Source organism: Calliphora vicina, chromosome 1 (assembly GCF_958450345.1).
Source record: "Calliphora vicina chromosome 1, idCalVici1.1, whole genome shotgun sequence".
NCBI classification, from domain to species: domain Eukaryota; kingdom Metazoa; phylum Arthropoda; class Insecta; order Diptera; family Calliphoridae; genus Calliphora; species Calliphora vicina.
Window position 1 is genome coordinate 45357471 of NC_088780.1, and position 16415 is coordinate 45373885.

At 29.1% G+C, this 16415-nt stretch overlaps 1 protein-coding gene across 1 annotated transcript; it reads right to left on the bottom strand.

Annotated features, from left to right (window-relative positions):
- Positions 1-218: 218 nt before the first annotated feature.
- On the bottom strand, positions 219-8215 carry LOC135959585 (uncharacterized). Its single transcript, XM_065510547.1, has 3 exons — positions 7629-8215; positions 1022-1518; positions 219-957 (listed from the first exon to the last, which is right to left on the bottom strand). The coding sequence occupies exons 1-3, from the start codon at positions 7831-7833 to the stop codon at positions 385-387; spliced, it is 1275 nt and encodes a 424-aa protein (XP_065366619.1). The 5' UTR covers positions 7834-8215; the 3' UTR covers positions 219-384.
- Between the last annotated feature and the right edge of the window lie 8200 nt (positions 8216-16415).

Consider the following 16415-nt stretch of genomic DNA (forward strand, 5'->3'; position numbering starts at 1 on the left):
TATTGTTAAAAACAACAAACATATAAACTAATAGAGGTTATGTCACATGCAATTACATATGTACGTTTGAACGTGGAAATTATGAATCGTATGTATAAAGTGAATTTTGACATAGACATGGAATTCCATATGTGTCGAATAAATGTCCCAATACACAAGCAATACATGCCGTCTGACCCCCCTATAAGAAATTATAAAACAAAATAAATCACATTGAATTCACATTTTACTAAACAGAGCAACTCTAAACTTAAAAGCTTTCTTTAAACTAAATAAAAAATACACTTCAATAAACTTTTGAAGCTTTAATCGTTATTTTTAATTCGTTTATTTTTGAGATTTTTTTTTAAATGTATGTTAAATGTATGTTAAGAAACTTTTAGCTTATTCAAACTCCAGTATGCCCCTTCTATAAAGAAATGGTAATATATCCAAAATAGCCCTTACATACAGGGGATTTGTAAAAGCTTTCATGCGAAACTTTTCACCATCTTCACTGGGCTGCATAAGTTTAAGTAGACTGGCTTCTTTATCGGATGGCAATAGTATCATAACCAAATGGGTGAATGAGGTGAAATAACCCCAAAAACCATGTCTCAGCATACTGATATGGAGATCACTTAACAACGGCATAGGTTTTTCGTATTTTAGAAACTTCAGACTTTTTAACAGGTGCGTATGATATATTCGAATGAATAAATCGAAATTACGTATACGCAAATTGCTTTCCACTGAGCAAATAATAAGTTCCCACAAATCCATGGCTGGACTGGCCCATTTACACATTTGAAAATCCACAAAGCGTATTTGATTAATATCACTGGTGGCTGCACCCTTTGAGGTATAATTCAGCATTATGTTGCTAGACCAGAAATCACCATGGTTTAACACTTTAAATTCATTGGTTTCCCCACTGAAGCACTGCATAGTGGCATTGACATACTGTTCGGCATTGGGCTAAACGGAAAAAAAAATTAAAATATTTAAATAATATTATATTATAGTAATGCAATATACTTACTATTCTCTTGGCATATTTTTCATAATCCTCCAAACCCCAACTGGCCATAGCTGCTTTGTAGCTGTGTACTCTAGCCTGATATGATTTTGATTTTTGATAGTTGGCGGGTAAATATGTATTTGTAAATTCCTTTGGATATGAACTAATACGCTCCTGTAGCACTACCGAAGCGGCATGAAATTCTGCCAACTTCTCTAACACTCTCTTCATATGCACCATATCGAAACCTTTTAAACGATTTATGTTTCGAAATTTCTTTGTTAAAAGGTCTTCCTGAACCAGTGTTATCCGTCCCGATTTATCTTCAATCCAGTGACATTTTGGTGCAAATTTTACTTTACTGCCATATTCTTCATAAAGGGACTCCAGCTGTGGCAATATTGTTTCGTACATCAATTTTTCTTTGGGAAACAGATTGAGAGTGTTAATAAATGTGCCGCCTTTATCATTGTCCAGCATTGTTTTCATAATGTACGATTTCTGTTCGGTAAAGCCATCTGCAAATAATCACAATTTATTAGGGAAAATTAATTTTTGGTTTTATTAATATTAAAATCAGATTTTAATACAAAATCCCTTCCCATTTTTATTTACTAAAGGTCTTTTTCTTAAATGTAATTTTAAATTTACCAAAGTTTTTTAAATCTTTTTTTTATTTTGTATCGGAATTTAGTTTCATAAACATTTGAAAAGTTGAAATTGTATTTATTTATTATTAACCCTTAAATGCATGATTTTTACTTTTATTTTTCTATAAAGTTTCAAATATTTAGTTGATTTTTATTTATTATATTTCATTTAGCTTTAGTTTGATTTAGAATTTTGTGCCAACAAAGTGTCATATGAGCGATGTTTTGCTTTACTTTTTTAATTTATAAAAAGTGCCGCCGAAGAACACTGATTGCTCACCAAAGCTTATTGTGAATGTGTTTCATCGTTATCAACGTGTGAGAGATGGTTTGTGCAGTTCAGAAGTGGTGGATTTGACACGGAAGAAAAATATCGCCCAGACCATTCAAAAAAGTTTGAAGACCAAGAATTGGAGGCATTACTCCATGAAGATTGTTGTTAAATAAAACAAGAGCTTGCTAAATATTTGTGAGCTACTGAATCTGCAATTTCAAAACATTTGCAAGCAGCAGGATTCATCCAGATCATTGGGTATTCGAAGCATAAGAGTTCGTATGTGAAGCCAATTTTCATATGAATTTCTATTAGAATTTTCTGTAATACAAAAGGAAATTTCAGAAATACACTTGAACAACTTTGAAATACATTTGGAAAATTCTGAAATATAATTAGAAATTTCTGAAATACAATTCGAAATGGTGTTAACTCTAGATTTTAAAGTAGAATATTAAAAGTTTCATGAGTTATACTGTGATAATTTTATTAAAGTATGTATATACTTATATTTTGGTTAAATGTTAGAGAAAGTAGATTAAGAAATTGAGAAATCTTGCTACAGATTAAAAAGTTGATTCCAAAACAGATATGAAAACTTGTTACACAAAGAAATACAATTGGATCTAAATATAAAAAAAAACTTAACTATTAAGAATTTCCAGTTTGGCGAATTTTAATTATAAATTGCTATAATAATGTTTTTGTGAATATCAATTAGTGCTAAATAAATTAATATTATCAGTGTTATTCACAAGTTTTCTATTAAGTTAATAGCAACAAAAAAATGTGATTACGCCTATGTGTATTACTTTCCAATTCTAAGGTATTACTCTATCTATCATTATATTAATGCCCTTATTTTTATTTAAATCTTTTCAAGTAACTTTTAGAAATTTTGTATATACATTTTTTCAGATTTTTAAACAAAAACATAATTCGCATAACTAGTTTAAATTATGGTAAAGTTGTTGACATTTTCAACAAAGAAATAATAGTAATAAATATTTAAATTTTCAAAATGTCTGGTACATACAGTGTATAAATCACTATTAAAAATATATGGGATACTTGACTTTAGCGTATTTAATATCTCTTTTATAACTATCAAGAATTTAATTTTATATTTGTATTCCAATTAGAAACAAAAACTCATAAATTATAAATTATCTTCGAGAACCCCCGAAATATGCAAGATAGCAGCAAAATGTGGACTTTAAGAAATAATAAATTATCAGGTTTATTATAGCTTAGTCAGCCACAATTCCAAAAGGTTCAACAATATTTTGTTCTTGACTATAAATAACACTGAACAACAGAGTTAAATATATTTTGAGGAACTAAATAAAAGCTGAATATAAGTATGTTGGATAACATTAGATTTTTTTAAACATCTTAAATAATAATATGAGTAGTGTATTCGAAGATTGTTCTTAATAATTTCTTCTTGATAAATATAGATTTTTAAAAATCGGTCAGGAGGTACATAAGACCGGGGAAATGTGTTTCTACAGAGGTAGGAAAGCTCAATAACAACCTGGTAGTTTGGAAACACTAGTTAACTCCACTTTTTGAGAAAATTGAGATAACACCAAAAATAGAAACTACGTTTCATTTACTATCACTCAATCAGATCACAATTTTTATATAGTTTCTCATTTAAAAGTTATTTTCATGTAAAAATTGGTGGCATGTCACAGTGTTCATTGAAATAATGTCCATGGACATTATGACACCCCATAAAGTGACATTATGTCCATGGACATTATGTCATTTCGGTAGTGTCATAATGTCCATGGACACTATGTCACTTTGCTTATGGATATTATGACACTTTTGAAAGTGTCATAATGTCTAAATTTTGTTCAGAAAAACTAATTTTTATAAAATTTTTGATCCTAGTAACAGTTTATATTTTCATATATTAGAAAACTTCATGTAGCGAAGCCGCGTTCCATGGAGGAGAAAGCCCCTAAAAGCGGCCGCAGGCCGCCAATAAGAAATACCTTTTTCTGCGACACCGAATATTGGCTCGCCATGCTACTGAGTGCAAAAAACTTGTCTTTGTAAATAAAGTTTTTCTGCGTGGGGGCCTATGGCCGCTCTTAGGGACTTTCTTCTCCATATAACGCGGCATGCGGCTTCACTAAATAAAACCTTTCTTGCAAATAAATTATTAAAAAGTATTTTTTTGAAGTGAAAGTTCTTAAATTTTTATTGTACTCTCTTTTTTTGTCAAATTTATTCCTAAATTCATATTTATATTTTACATTACCCATTTTAACACTTTAACACTTTTACTTTTTTAAACTTTAAATTTGTGACGTCTGAACTCCACAAAATTCAGATAACAGATAACTAAAAATCGCAGCTATCGTCTATGGACATTATGTCAATGGACACTGTGACATGCCACCGTAAAAATTTGCTAACTCCATGCATTTTTTGAAAAAACACGGTAACTGCATATTTTCTTAAAAAAATGAAAAATTTTAAGAGAAAGAGCGAAATAGAACAAAAAAACAATGAAATCTTTAACCTAAAACAAGAAAAAAACTCCGTTTATTTTTGATATGTATATAAGAATAAAAGGAAAAAATATTTTTTGAAAAAACTGGGTAACTTCATTTTTTCGAAAACGGATGAATTATCGTACTGAGTCAAATAGTCAATGTTTTACCACCAATGATTACTAAAGTTGCTTTAATTCCGTAAAATAAAAAACTAATTAAAAAAAATAGTTTTTTTTTGGAAAAACTAGGTAAATCCATTTTTCGAAAAAACAAGGTAACTGACATCGATTTTCGGTTCTAATGTCCAAAAATGAGTTCAGTGGAACCAGAAATCTTCAACACTATTTAAAATTATGTTTTGTTTAATGCGCATTCATAATAATATAAATTCAGATTAAATAATTAGTGAAATATGTTTAAAACTTTAAATGTGTTTTTCTCGTGTTTTCAAAAATTGGAGTTACATAGTTTTTTCAAACAATCACAGACCTAATGATTGAGAGTAGATGTGGAATACGTAAAACAAAGTGTCTAATGTCAATATCAAAAAGTGAAGAGCTTATTGAGAACTCTATCAAACATTTCTGAACTGAAAGTGGGAATGTATATAAAATAGTGTAATGATAGACCTCACTAATTGTTTAAATTTAATTTTCAAAAGAAAATGCTTTCATTCTTAAGATAGCTCATTCTATCAGCACTTTTTTTGGAATCATACTATGACAGCAAAAGTACAGCTTATTAGAAAAATGTTTGTTGTTGAAAGCAAGCAAGTTAATGATGACCGCAACAGATTTTCAGATAGCCCACATTGCTCACACCACATAATTTTCATCTGCAATTCACATCTATCGTAATTCTTCTTCACAGTATTAGGAAAATAAAGGGACTACACGTCTTTGATAGTTTCAATCAAAGGCTACACGCAGACAAATAATATACTTGTGCATGTTTAATGTAACCATTTAAACATTGTTCCAATTTTTTTAACAATATTATAGTCACAGTAACTATTTACAAAATTGTGGTAACCATGATATGGTTAATTTACGATTCACATGATTGTATGAACCATATATATGGTTACAGTAAACAAGTATATGTTTGTGACAACCATTTTTATGAAGACCATTTGTGAATATTCCAATCAAATTTGTAAACACCATCTATAGAAAAGTTAATCGTCTAACTGAAGAGGTAAGTAGATCTTTTGAATTTAGGAGTTATTGATCAACTATATTGTTTTTATTGCCACCATTTTTTCATAAATTTAAAATTATTTATTTAGAGTAAGGCTGGCGTTGCTCAGGATTTAATTTACATATCCGTCCTGCCAACATGCTGAAGTCAACCAGATATGTGGAGGCATTGTTGAAAAACTAGCGAAAACGCAAAAATGAAAACATGATACGTTGGAGGGGGAAATATACCACAGTCCGCTCATGTCACATACCTTAGCATTCTTACTGAGAGACGAATTACTTGGTGCCGTCATATAGAATTAAAAATATTTCATTTTAGGCTTTAAGCTAAAGTCTTCCCTGTTTAATCAATCAAATCAAACTTAAGCCTTGAATCTAATTTTAAAACCAATTTGGTCATATGGAATCCATATTATACAGAGGGGCCAATCTAACATTGGAGTTCAAGAAATATATTGTAAAACTAGGAAAACATCGAAATCCACTTCAAACTCTTCTTGAACAGAGTTGTAAGATGACAGACGTTTGTCCAGCAATATTCTCGTTAGGGAGGATATTAAGGTAGCTCCCATAGAATTTGTCGATATTTCTAACTAAACTTACTTACATTTTATGATACCATCGAAATATTGGCCGCAGATCTCCAAAAGTTATATAGTCAGGGTCCGTCTGTCTATTGTTGGTATGATAGGGCCTATAGGAAAAGTCCAAGGGGAATGAAAGTTAACATCAGAAATGTTTGGTATGGATTAAACGATAGGGTGTAGAGGGAAAAACCTATGGGGATGGAATTTTTTACAAAAAGAAGGACCAAGGAAATGAAATTTTCCTCAAATATTCTCTTGTCTAATACACAAGATTAAATGCCTACTGCCTTCTAGTACTCACAAAATACTAGAGTCTTACCTATCGGATTACATCATCATCCGAACCCGCTCGAAAGGCTACTTACAGTAACTCAAGACAGGTCACGGCTGCGTAGAGCTGATTTATCACTCATCTAATTTTCCAAATATGATTCTCCACTGAGAGAATAATTGTTTAGTTTTAAGATTTAATTACATATTGTAAGGCCTAGAAATTAAAGTCAGGAATAATATTATAATAAACGTAAAAAAAAATATTCTCTTTTAATCAAGAAATATTTGGTATTAAAAGTGACAAAATAGGCACAATCAGAAAAAAAAATTAAATTAAAAGAAGAGATCTAGAAAACAGAATTTTAACACAAATATAATATTTTGATCAAAAATGTTTGGTACTTAAAAAGAGCCAAGATATGTACAACCAAAAAAATAAAGTTTAAAATCGCTGTACACACAGAAAACAGATTCGTAATAGCAACCGAATTTGTTGCCAATCGAATGATTTGGTTGTACACATAGAATTTTTCGGTTTTAGTAACAGAAAATCAGTGGACAGAGAAGAATTTCGATTGAAGCAACCAAACTTTTGTTGCCACTTCTAAAATTTTATAGCCACAACTGCAAAATTTGGTCATTAAGGCAGAATCATTCGATTGGCACCAAATTCGGTTGTGAACACGAATCTGCTTTCTCTGTGTAGCACTGTGCTATTGATTCAAACACTCATTGAGACATAAATTAACACTAGTTGATGTATCAAATATACTTTATTGACTACAAGTGTTTTATGAAACACTTAAATTTTCAATAAAACTAATTAATTGAAGGGATCTAAAGAATAAGAAAAAAATAAAATTTCATAGTTTTGGGAATAAGTATTTCATAACATTTGCTTTGTTATGAAGCTTAATGAACGAAAGAAATTCTTTTTCAAAACAATAGCAACAATATTAAAATAGAAAACTGATAAAAACCTTTAAAGATAATAAGATAACGAACGTTATGGAATTAAAAAAACTACAAACACTAGAAAAGCCCCCAAGACATTTCATACACATGAACTATCAAAAAAAAAATTTTAAATTATTTAAAAAGTAAACCTAAAAACTTTCCACTAACTTACCATCCAATTCAATATCCATTTTAATTCGCAACATAATTGAGGTATAATTTTCACCAGGTGGTGTAGCCGGTATGGTGGTGAATTTTAAGATCTTTTTAAAGTTTGCAACATCTTTCTTGAGAATATTTTCGAAATACTTTTCGTTAATCCACTTGGGTATGTCCAAATGTAGATTTGGATTAAATTTTGAACTGTTATCGGGCATAACTTATTATGATTTATTATTATAGATATTTATTTTGTTTACACTGTTTAATTAAGTACAATACAATATTGCGTTCGTGATGGGGGGTATTTGATGTATTCTAATAATAGATGTGTTTATTTTAGTTTTGAAAACAACGTGGACAATTTATCGTTGACAATGGGTTTGTACAGTTGTTTTTTATTTCAATTTATTGTAATTTTATTTATTGTGTGAACAATTTGTATGTCTTTTTTATTGTTTTTGTTTATATATAAGTATTTTTTATTATTATTTTTTTAATTTTGAACAAAATGAATTAAATTATTTTATGCGCGTTGTTGTTTTTTGAAACGTCGTTTTATAACCATCAACTGTTTTGAATTGTTTTCGAAAATGCAATCATGCTCTCAGTTGAGTCGACTTTTTGAGGCAGTTACATACAATTTTTGTTTCTTATTTCTCCATACAATTCTCCTCGTTGAGAATTAGGAAATACATGTTTTTTGTTTTTGTTTTTATTTTCTGTTTTAGTGTAGCGTATTTACTTATTGTCTCCTTAGTGTTTGTTGTTTTTGATTTTTTATCAATTTCAATTTCGTCGAGAGATAGCAGTACATGTATGTATATATTTTGCTAGTAAAATACTGATTACGTTCCTTTAATTTATAAATTATTTCGCTGTAGTATAAAGCTTAAATATATATATGTAGGGTTTTCGAAACTGAAAAGTTGTGTCAATATTTCCAATGAATACTATTGTGAATACCGAAATTTGTGTATCCCCCACTAAAAGAAAATTAAAAATTTTAAAATATTTCATCTAAAACTGAAATTGATGGTAACAATTATGATCTACACCATTTCCAATTGTATTTCAAAAGTTTCTAATTGTATTTCAGAATTTTCCAACTGAAATACAATTAAAAATTTCTGAAATAAAAATGTAAAATTCTGAAATATAATTTGAATATTCTGAAATTCAATTTGAAAATTCTGAAATATAATTGGAAATTTCTGAAATTCAATTGGAATATTCTGAAATACAATTAGAAATTTCTAAAATATAATTGGAAATTTCTGAAATTCAATTGAAAATTTCTGAAATAACGATGTTCGTCTGTTCAAATATTGGAAATCAACCTTCCACGGTTCCAGATAAAGTTATTACGGGCTAAAATCTTGCACTAATATAGGTTTGAGTATTCTGCTATTGCAAACCATCTAAATTGGACTATAATTGTTTTATATGTTATGTATGTGAGCTATGAAACACGATCGCGTTTTGTCACCAACAAATTTTTTCACCTACATAAATTAATTTTTGTCTATTATTTAATATAAAAGTTTTTTTTGTAACATTTTCCACTACAATTTTCCCCAAATACCATAAATGATCAGTTTTTAAATTTTTTTGTGTGAAATCTTCAAACCCTACTCAAAACAACAGTGAGTGCAAGAAATGTAGCAGTCACTACATGTGTAAATTAAAAAGTCAATATATTGATAAAATTGTTACTTCAGTTCTTAAATGTACATACGACTGAGTCGTAGATATTAATATCAATTATGTTCAAGTTGATAGCTCTAAATATAGATAATCATTTATCTTTGTGTTGTTTTTTTTTTTTTTAAATTAGTGTTGCTCTAAATTTACACTTCAACATTATTTGTTTACATTGACACATCTGTTGTAAATAGTTTACAGGGTGATATATAGTTATTGATACGATTAAGAAATAAATTTTTTGTTGAAACGAGTTTTTCTTTTATTTTCTGTAGATTTTTAGAAATACATAATTAATACAGCTTATTGTTCCCTGGCGTTAGTTAGAATAATTGATGATCGATAGGAAAGGTTCAAAAATTTTATTTAGTTTCAAAAGCTCAAAATATTCTAGATGTTACTCCATATAAATAAAGTCATGGATGTTTGCAATTAATGAAATTTTAATAAACAAAATTATTTAGTTACTAGAGAGGTATTTTGGGCTTAACTAAACTTAAGGAAATATTTTTTTGTTATTGAAAACTGCAGCTAATATTAAGGTATTGGTTTTTTATCAATAAATATAGCATTAAATGATTAAGACATGAAAAACTCATATGATAAGAAGTAATTAACAGAGAAATGTGAATGAACACAATGCTCAACTAAAATATAAAAGAGTGCACAAAATAGTGTGAGATAAAAAGCTTATGGTGAGTTTTTAAATGTGGGGTGTGTATCTCAGAAATAATGTTAAACGTTATAAAACAGTTAGTTCAATCTAAAATTTAAAAATATATGACTTGTATATGGTTTAATTCGAACAGGAAGGTCAACGATATATTTATAAAAAATGATTTTAAAGGGTATTCCAATAGGTACTTCCAAACTATAGCGTTGAACAACACGTGCATATGGTACATATTTTTTTTATCAAAATGGGTGTTCTGTTTAGAGATGAGACCCATTTCTGGATGAATGGGACAATACCAATCCACATGAGATCCAAGAGAGCACAATTGTATAGAAAAACAAGTAAGAGTAGTATATTCGGTCGTGCCGAAATTTAAATACCCTCCACCTAAATATGATGGTATAACAACTGAAATAATATAACAATTGTAAGTAAGACCAGTTTACGGAGAAGATATTTTATTTCAATTGTACAAAAAATTGTATCTAATTTAGCAATTTATAATTGAAATTCCTATAAGAACGTATGAAATTTAACAATTTATACACTTAAAAATAAGTTAATACGTTTGGATCAACATTTTTCTTTTTTAAACTCAAGTGAAGAAACAGAGTTTAAAACAAGTAAGAAAGTATGGTCGGTCAAGCCCGACCATATAATACCCTACACTAAGTAAAAGAGCAAAAAAAAATTTTCTTTTAAAATTTCAATAATTTATATTTTGATTGATTTTCGGAAGTGGGCCTTATATGGGGGCTATGACCAATTATGGACCGATCACCATGAAATTAGGTCGTGTGATTTATGTATATATTGAAGTTAACTATGTTGAATTTTGTGTGTTTACCAACATTTTTAAGCGATTTATGCACGTTAAAGTGATTTTCGGAAGCGGGTCTATATGGGAGCTATGACTAATTATGGACCGATCGTAACAAAATTTGGTGACATGAATTTTGTGTATATTAAACTTATTTGGAGCGGAATTTGTGGAGATACATATATAAATTAAACATTTATGACCGATAAAGTCCAATTTCGGGAGGACATTTGTATGGGGGCTAGGTGAAATAATGGACCGATTTCAGCCAGTTTCAATAGGCTTGGTCCTTGAGCCGAAAAAATAATATGTATCAAATTTCATCGAAATATCTTCAAAATTGCGACCTGTACTCTGCGCACAAGGTTTACATGGACAGCCAGCCAGCCAACCAGACGGACGGACGGACGGACGGACATCGCTTAATCGACTCAGAAAGTGATTCTAAGTCGATCGGTATACTTTAAGGTGGGTGTTAGACTAATATTTTTGGGCGTTACAAACATCTGCACAAACGCATAATACCCTCCCCACTATGGTGGTGTAGGGTATAAAAAGGGTAAACAAATATATTTGGTGAAATTTCAAGATATTGGGTTGTGGGACTTATATGAGAGCTATGACCTATTATGATTTGATTGTCATAAAATATTTTAACGTGATTTTTATGTATTTATAAGGGAGCTGTTGCCAAATATGGACCGATATTCAGAAAATTAAGTAGTATGATTTTAAAAATTAGTGATCTATGTACTATTTCGGTTCAATATATGAAAACTATGACCTACTATGGGCCTAAGTATTTGAGTGCTATTTTTGTATAATTTCATATAAACAACGCCATTAACAAGAGTGGACCTTATATGGGAGCCATGACGAATTATGGACCAATATTTAAAAAATCTTGTAGTACGATTCTTGGATACAAATTACTGATCGGTGTAAAATTTTGGTTCAGTACACATTATTTTGTATATTTGTGCAGGTTAATGTGTTTTCCGGAAGTGGTTCTTATATGGTGGCTATGACCAATTATGGGCCTATCATCGTAACATTTGGTACATCGATTTTTGTATACATATATTGAACAAATTTGTTTCGAATTTCAAACTGATAACTATATTTGTAAGAAATTTATGAGGAGTTTAGTGATTTTCGGGAGTGGACCTTATATGGGAGCTATGGTTAAATATGGACCGATATTCACAAAATCCAGTAGTATGATTGCTGGATACAAATTACTGATTTGTGCGTAATTTTATTTTGATATCGATTTGTTTTAAATACTTTTTAAGGTTAATATCTTTTTCGGAAATGGGCCTTATAGGGGAGCTATGACCAATTGTCGGTCAATCTGCGTAATATTTGGTACAGTGATTTCTATGTATATGCTTATTATTTGTGAATTTTAGCATGATAAAGCTATTTATAAGAGATTTATGAGTACCTAACTGATTTTCAGAAGTGGAGCTCATATGGGAGCTATGGTCAAATATGGACCGATATTCACAAAATCCTGTAGTATGATTTCTAAATATAAATTAGAGATTTGTATAAAATTTTGTTTTGATATTGATATTTTTTAGATATTTATGTAGGTTAATGTGTTTTTTGGTCCTTATATGGGAGCAATAACCAATTATTGGCCGATCTTCATAGAATTAGGTATAACGATTTTGGTATATATGGGGACTATTTAGGACGAATTTAAATTTAATAGCGATATTTATAAGACTATATGCTTATTTAAGTGATTTTCGGAAGTGAACTTTATATGGTCAAATATGGGCCGATCCACAAAAAATTTGGTGTTGTGATTTTCTTAAGCACGAAACTTATTTTTCCTGAATTTTGTGTGGATACTGCAATTTGGAAGGCATTTACAGACCATATAACCATATTTCGGGAAGAAATTTTAGTAAAAAATCTATTTTTTTTAAAATTCTATTTTTTAGTAAAAAATCTATTTTTTAGTAAAAAATCTATTTTTTAGTAAAAAATCTATTAATATATTTAGTGTGTTTTTTTTCAATTTATTCAGGTGATATCACGAAATTCATTTGTATTGGCATCTGGACAAAGGGACATTGAAGAAAACTGCAGATCTGATGCATGAACTACCCGCAATTTAAGCGAATGCATTCGTCTTTTGAGTGGTAAACAACTAGTTTCATAGAAACTTATAGCGGTCACTATTGGTCTAGACTAGTCTCTAGCTACATACGCTCAAAGAATGATAACCCCTTACAACAAGGAGAAGTGGAGGCAACTGAAAATCTTCCCTATCATTGTCCGGCTTTTGGGGACTTAATTTTTAGTCAATAAATACTTATAGACAAACCCCCATATGCATAAACAGTTTATAAATTTATCAAAGGTTTATAAAACAAAATTTCCATACAAAATCTGTTTCATAAACCTTTGATAAATTTATAAACTGTTTATGCATATGGGGGAAAATCTTTTTCCTTCAAAAAAAAAGTTTCCCCAAAAACTCCCAGTAAAAAATATATAAAAATTGCTTTAGTTTTATAGAAACGATTACTTTTTTCACTAATATAAATTTGAATTTAGAATAATGTAGAAAAGATTTGCAAAGTATTTAAAAAAAGTTACCAAGTAATAAGTTAAAATGCTAAATTCTTGCCCTTCACTACTTACAAAATAGCATGTTAACTCATTATTTTAGCACGGTGGAGGCAAGTACTTACCATAACCGCTTATAGATATGTCATTACTTTAATATCACTGAAACTAGTTATAAGTAATAACCTAAATAACTCATAGATAGTTAGTTTTCACAGACACGCATTTTTAGGATCAAGTGCCGAATTACCGCATACGTGATTGAATGAGCTATCGTATAAAAAACAAGCAACAGAGCTACATTCGCCGAATTATATTTTAAATAAAAATTTTAAATATGTTTACGTGAACTAAATTTAAAAAAAAAAGTTTCAAAATTTGTTCAATATTAGCCAAAAAAAATGTTATGGCAAAAAAAATTTTTTAAATTTATTTGTGAAAAAAATTGTGTAACAAAAAAATTATTTTGATGAAATAAAAATTCGGGGTAAAAATATTTTTCCGATTTTGACAAATTGTAGGTCCGACTTACTTTACCCTTATATATACATACTCAAATACATAGAACTCACATTCATATCGGTAAAAAATTTAACAGAAATAAGTTTCAAGTAGATCTGGTGACTATGGGTCATAGTTATATATTGCTACTATATAAGGCTTTTAGATATACATACATATATAGCTAATATCCTCCACCACAAGTGGTGATTGAGGGTATTTAGTTTCTCCAAAATACTTTTTTTCCTATAAAATGTTACATTTAGAAAACTGGAAGTTATTTAAGGTTATTCTAACGAATATTGTTCAATTAAAACGAACTAATTCATTTAACGTTTGAAAGTTAACCTCCAGTAACTTTCAAACGTTAGCTGATGAGTTATCGTACATATGGTACATGAAAAAATGAGAAGCGCATAGTAAGCTGTCTTTGACTTGAATAACATAATATAGATTTTTTTACAAGGTGTGTGATTTGCATGCATTATTTTAAAGTATAATAAAGAATTAGATACATTGTTTTATATATTAATATAAAGGTAATGAAATGTAGTTTTCAAGGCATTTAATATTTTGAAAACTACTTAATTAGTTTTAGATGAAAATTAATAAAATGTAAAATAAATATTTTTGTGACTTTCACACGTTAAATGAATTAGTTTGTTTTAATTTAACAATATTCAGTAATGAATAACCTTAAATAGCTTAACTTTATGACGTAAGCTACAAGAGCTTTATGGGTATTATAATGATTATCGAAAATTGAAGTTATATGGGTGCCTTTATGAGTATTTGAGTGATTTTCGGAAGAGATCTTTATATGGGAGCTATGGTCAAATAGTGCCCTATCCAAAAAAAATTGGTTTCGCTATTTCTCTTTGCACAAAACTTAGTTCTGCTGAATTTTGTATGGATACTGCAATTCTATATACCATAGCACCATATTTCGGGAAGATATTTGTATGGGGGCAAGGAGAAATTATTGGCCGATTTTTACCATTTTTAACAGAATTTGATATTTCGTCATATAAATAGTGAATGAAAAATTTCGTGGTATTATCTGCAATGAATTTATCAAAAGTCACAAAAAACATGTGAAAATTATCAACATTTTTGGAGCTTGTCTTACATTTAGATTCATAACATTGGTTCTACAAATTCGATTTTGCTGATTTTCAATAGAGTACTGTTTAGAAAAATTACAAACATTTTGGTATATATTTCATTAATTTCACTTATGTATTTTGGACGTGAGAGTGCTTTATACAGACATACAGATGGACATAGCTCTATCGACTTAGAATTTCATAAGGATCAATAATATATATCGCTACCTTAATATAGAAAAGCCCTAACTAACATTTTTTCTTATTTTACAGGAGGAGGAAACAACTTAATAAAACTTAAAGTTCTGTAGTTGCGTTTTTTTTTAATACAAATTTTTATGAAGGTCTTCAACCAATTTAATGTTGTGACATTTAATTTTATTTTATTAGTGATGATAGGCACTTTTGCATTTTAGGTGACGATATGTATGTGTGTATTTAAACTATAATTGAAAAAAACAGCGGTAGCGACAGTCACTCAACAGAATGCTGGAAAAGCTTTTAGTCTGTAGATAAAGTAATTTGAGCATATTGATTAATTTATTAGTATTTGCATAATAATTAAACTCAATTAATATGTGCTATTAAAATGAGCTTTTATTTAATAACTGAAACTATAACAATACCGATTGTTATGATGTTTTCAACAATCAAATTGTTTAATAGAATTTTAATTAAAATTGTTGAGTACGAGAACAGATCTTTGGCTTATTTTTATGCCCATCACTAATAAGAAAAACTCATTAAAATATTTGCAGTAGACCCACAAAATTATATATATGGGGGATTTCATGTCAAGTGAAGCAACTTTTGAAATCGATTGGGATGAAAATTCTATTTGATTGTAATTCAGACACAATTTTTCAACCAGATCGGTAGAGAACTCTCTGAGTTAGAGGGGTCAAAATTTTACATTTTGGCCAAGCAGGTGTTTTTTCTCATCCATGTAACTTATTACATATTGTTCTTAGCAAAATGTGTTTAGATACATATGTAGCTATTTCTTCAATATTTCTAAAAATAATTAAAAAAATGTTTGACTTTTTTTTTCCGAAATCAAAAACTTCTTTAACTTTTTTTGAAGACCTATTTGGTCATGGATATCTATCAAAATAAATGTTTTGTAACTCAAAACATACAAAACATAAGAACATTTTCAGTATAAAAGTATTTCTACAGATGATTTGCAACAACAAAACTGCGCTAAATTAAATAAAATTTAAAATTTTAGTAGTTTTGTTGGGAAACAAAAACTTTTATTGTTGTTATAAAACAAAGACAATAAATAGTCAACTATAAATGTTGTCGTGTAGTACCTAATGTAAAACGCAAAACTAATAGAACTGAAGTGTTTTGCATTATTAAAAATAACAAAATAGTTTATTTAATTTCAGTAGTAAATAGAAA

What these genes read in the sequence shown, in the direction of transcription:
- LOC135959585 (XM_065510547.1), bottom strand. Translation starts at nt 7,833, where the DNA reads ATGCCCGATAACAGTTCAAAATTTAATCCAAATCTACATTTGGACATA. An exon ending in AATGGATATTGAATTGGATG is followed by an intron (nt 1,519 to 7,628) that starts GTAAGTTAGTGG and finishes GATTATTTGCAG; the next exon opens with ATGGCTTTACCGAACAGAAA. An exon ending in AAAAATATGCCAAGAGAATA is followed by an intron (nt 958 to 1,021) that starts GTAAGTATATTG and finishes TTTTCCGTTTAG; the next exon opens with CCCAATGCCGAACAGTATGT.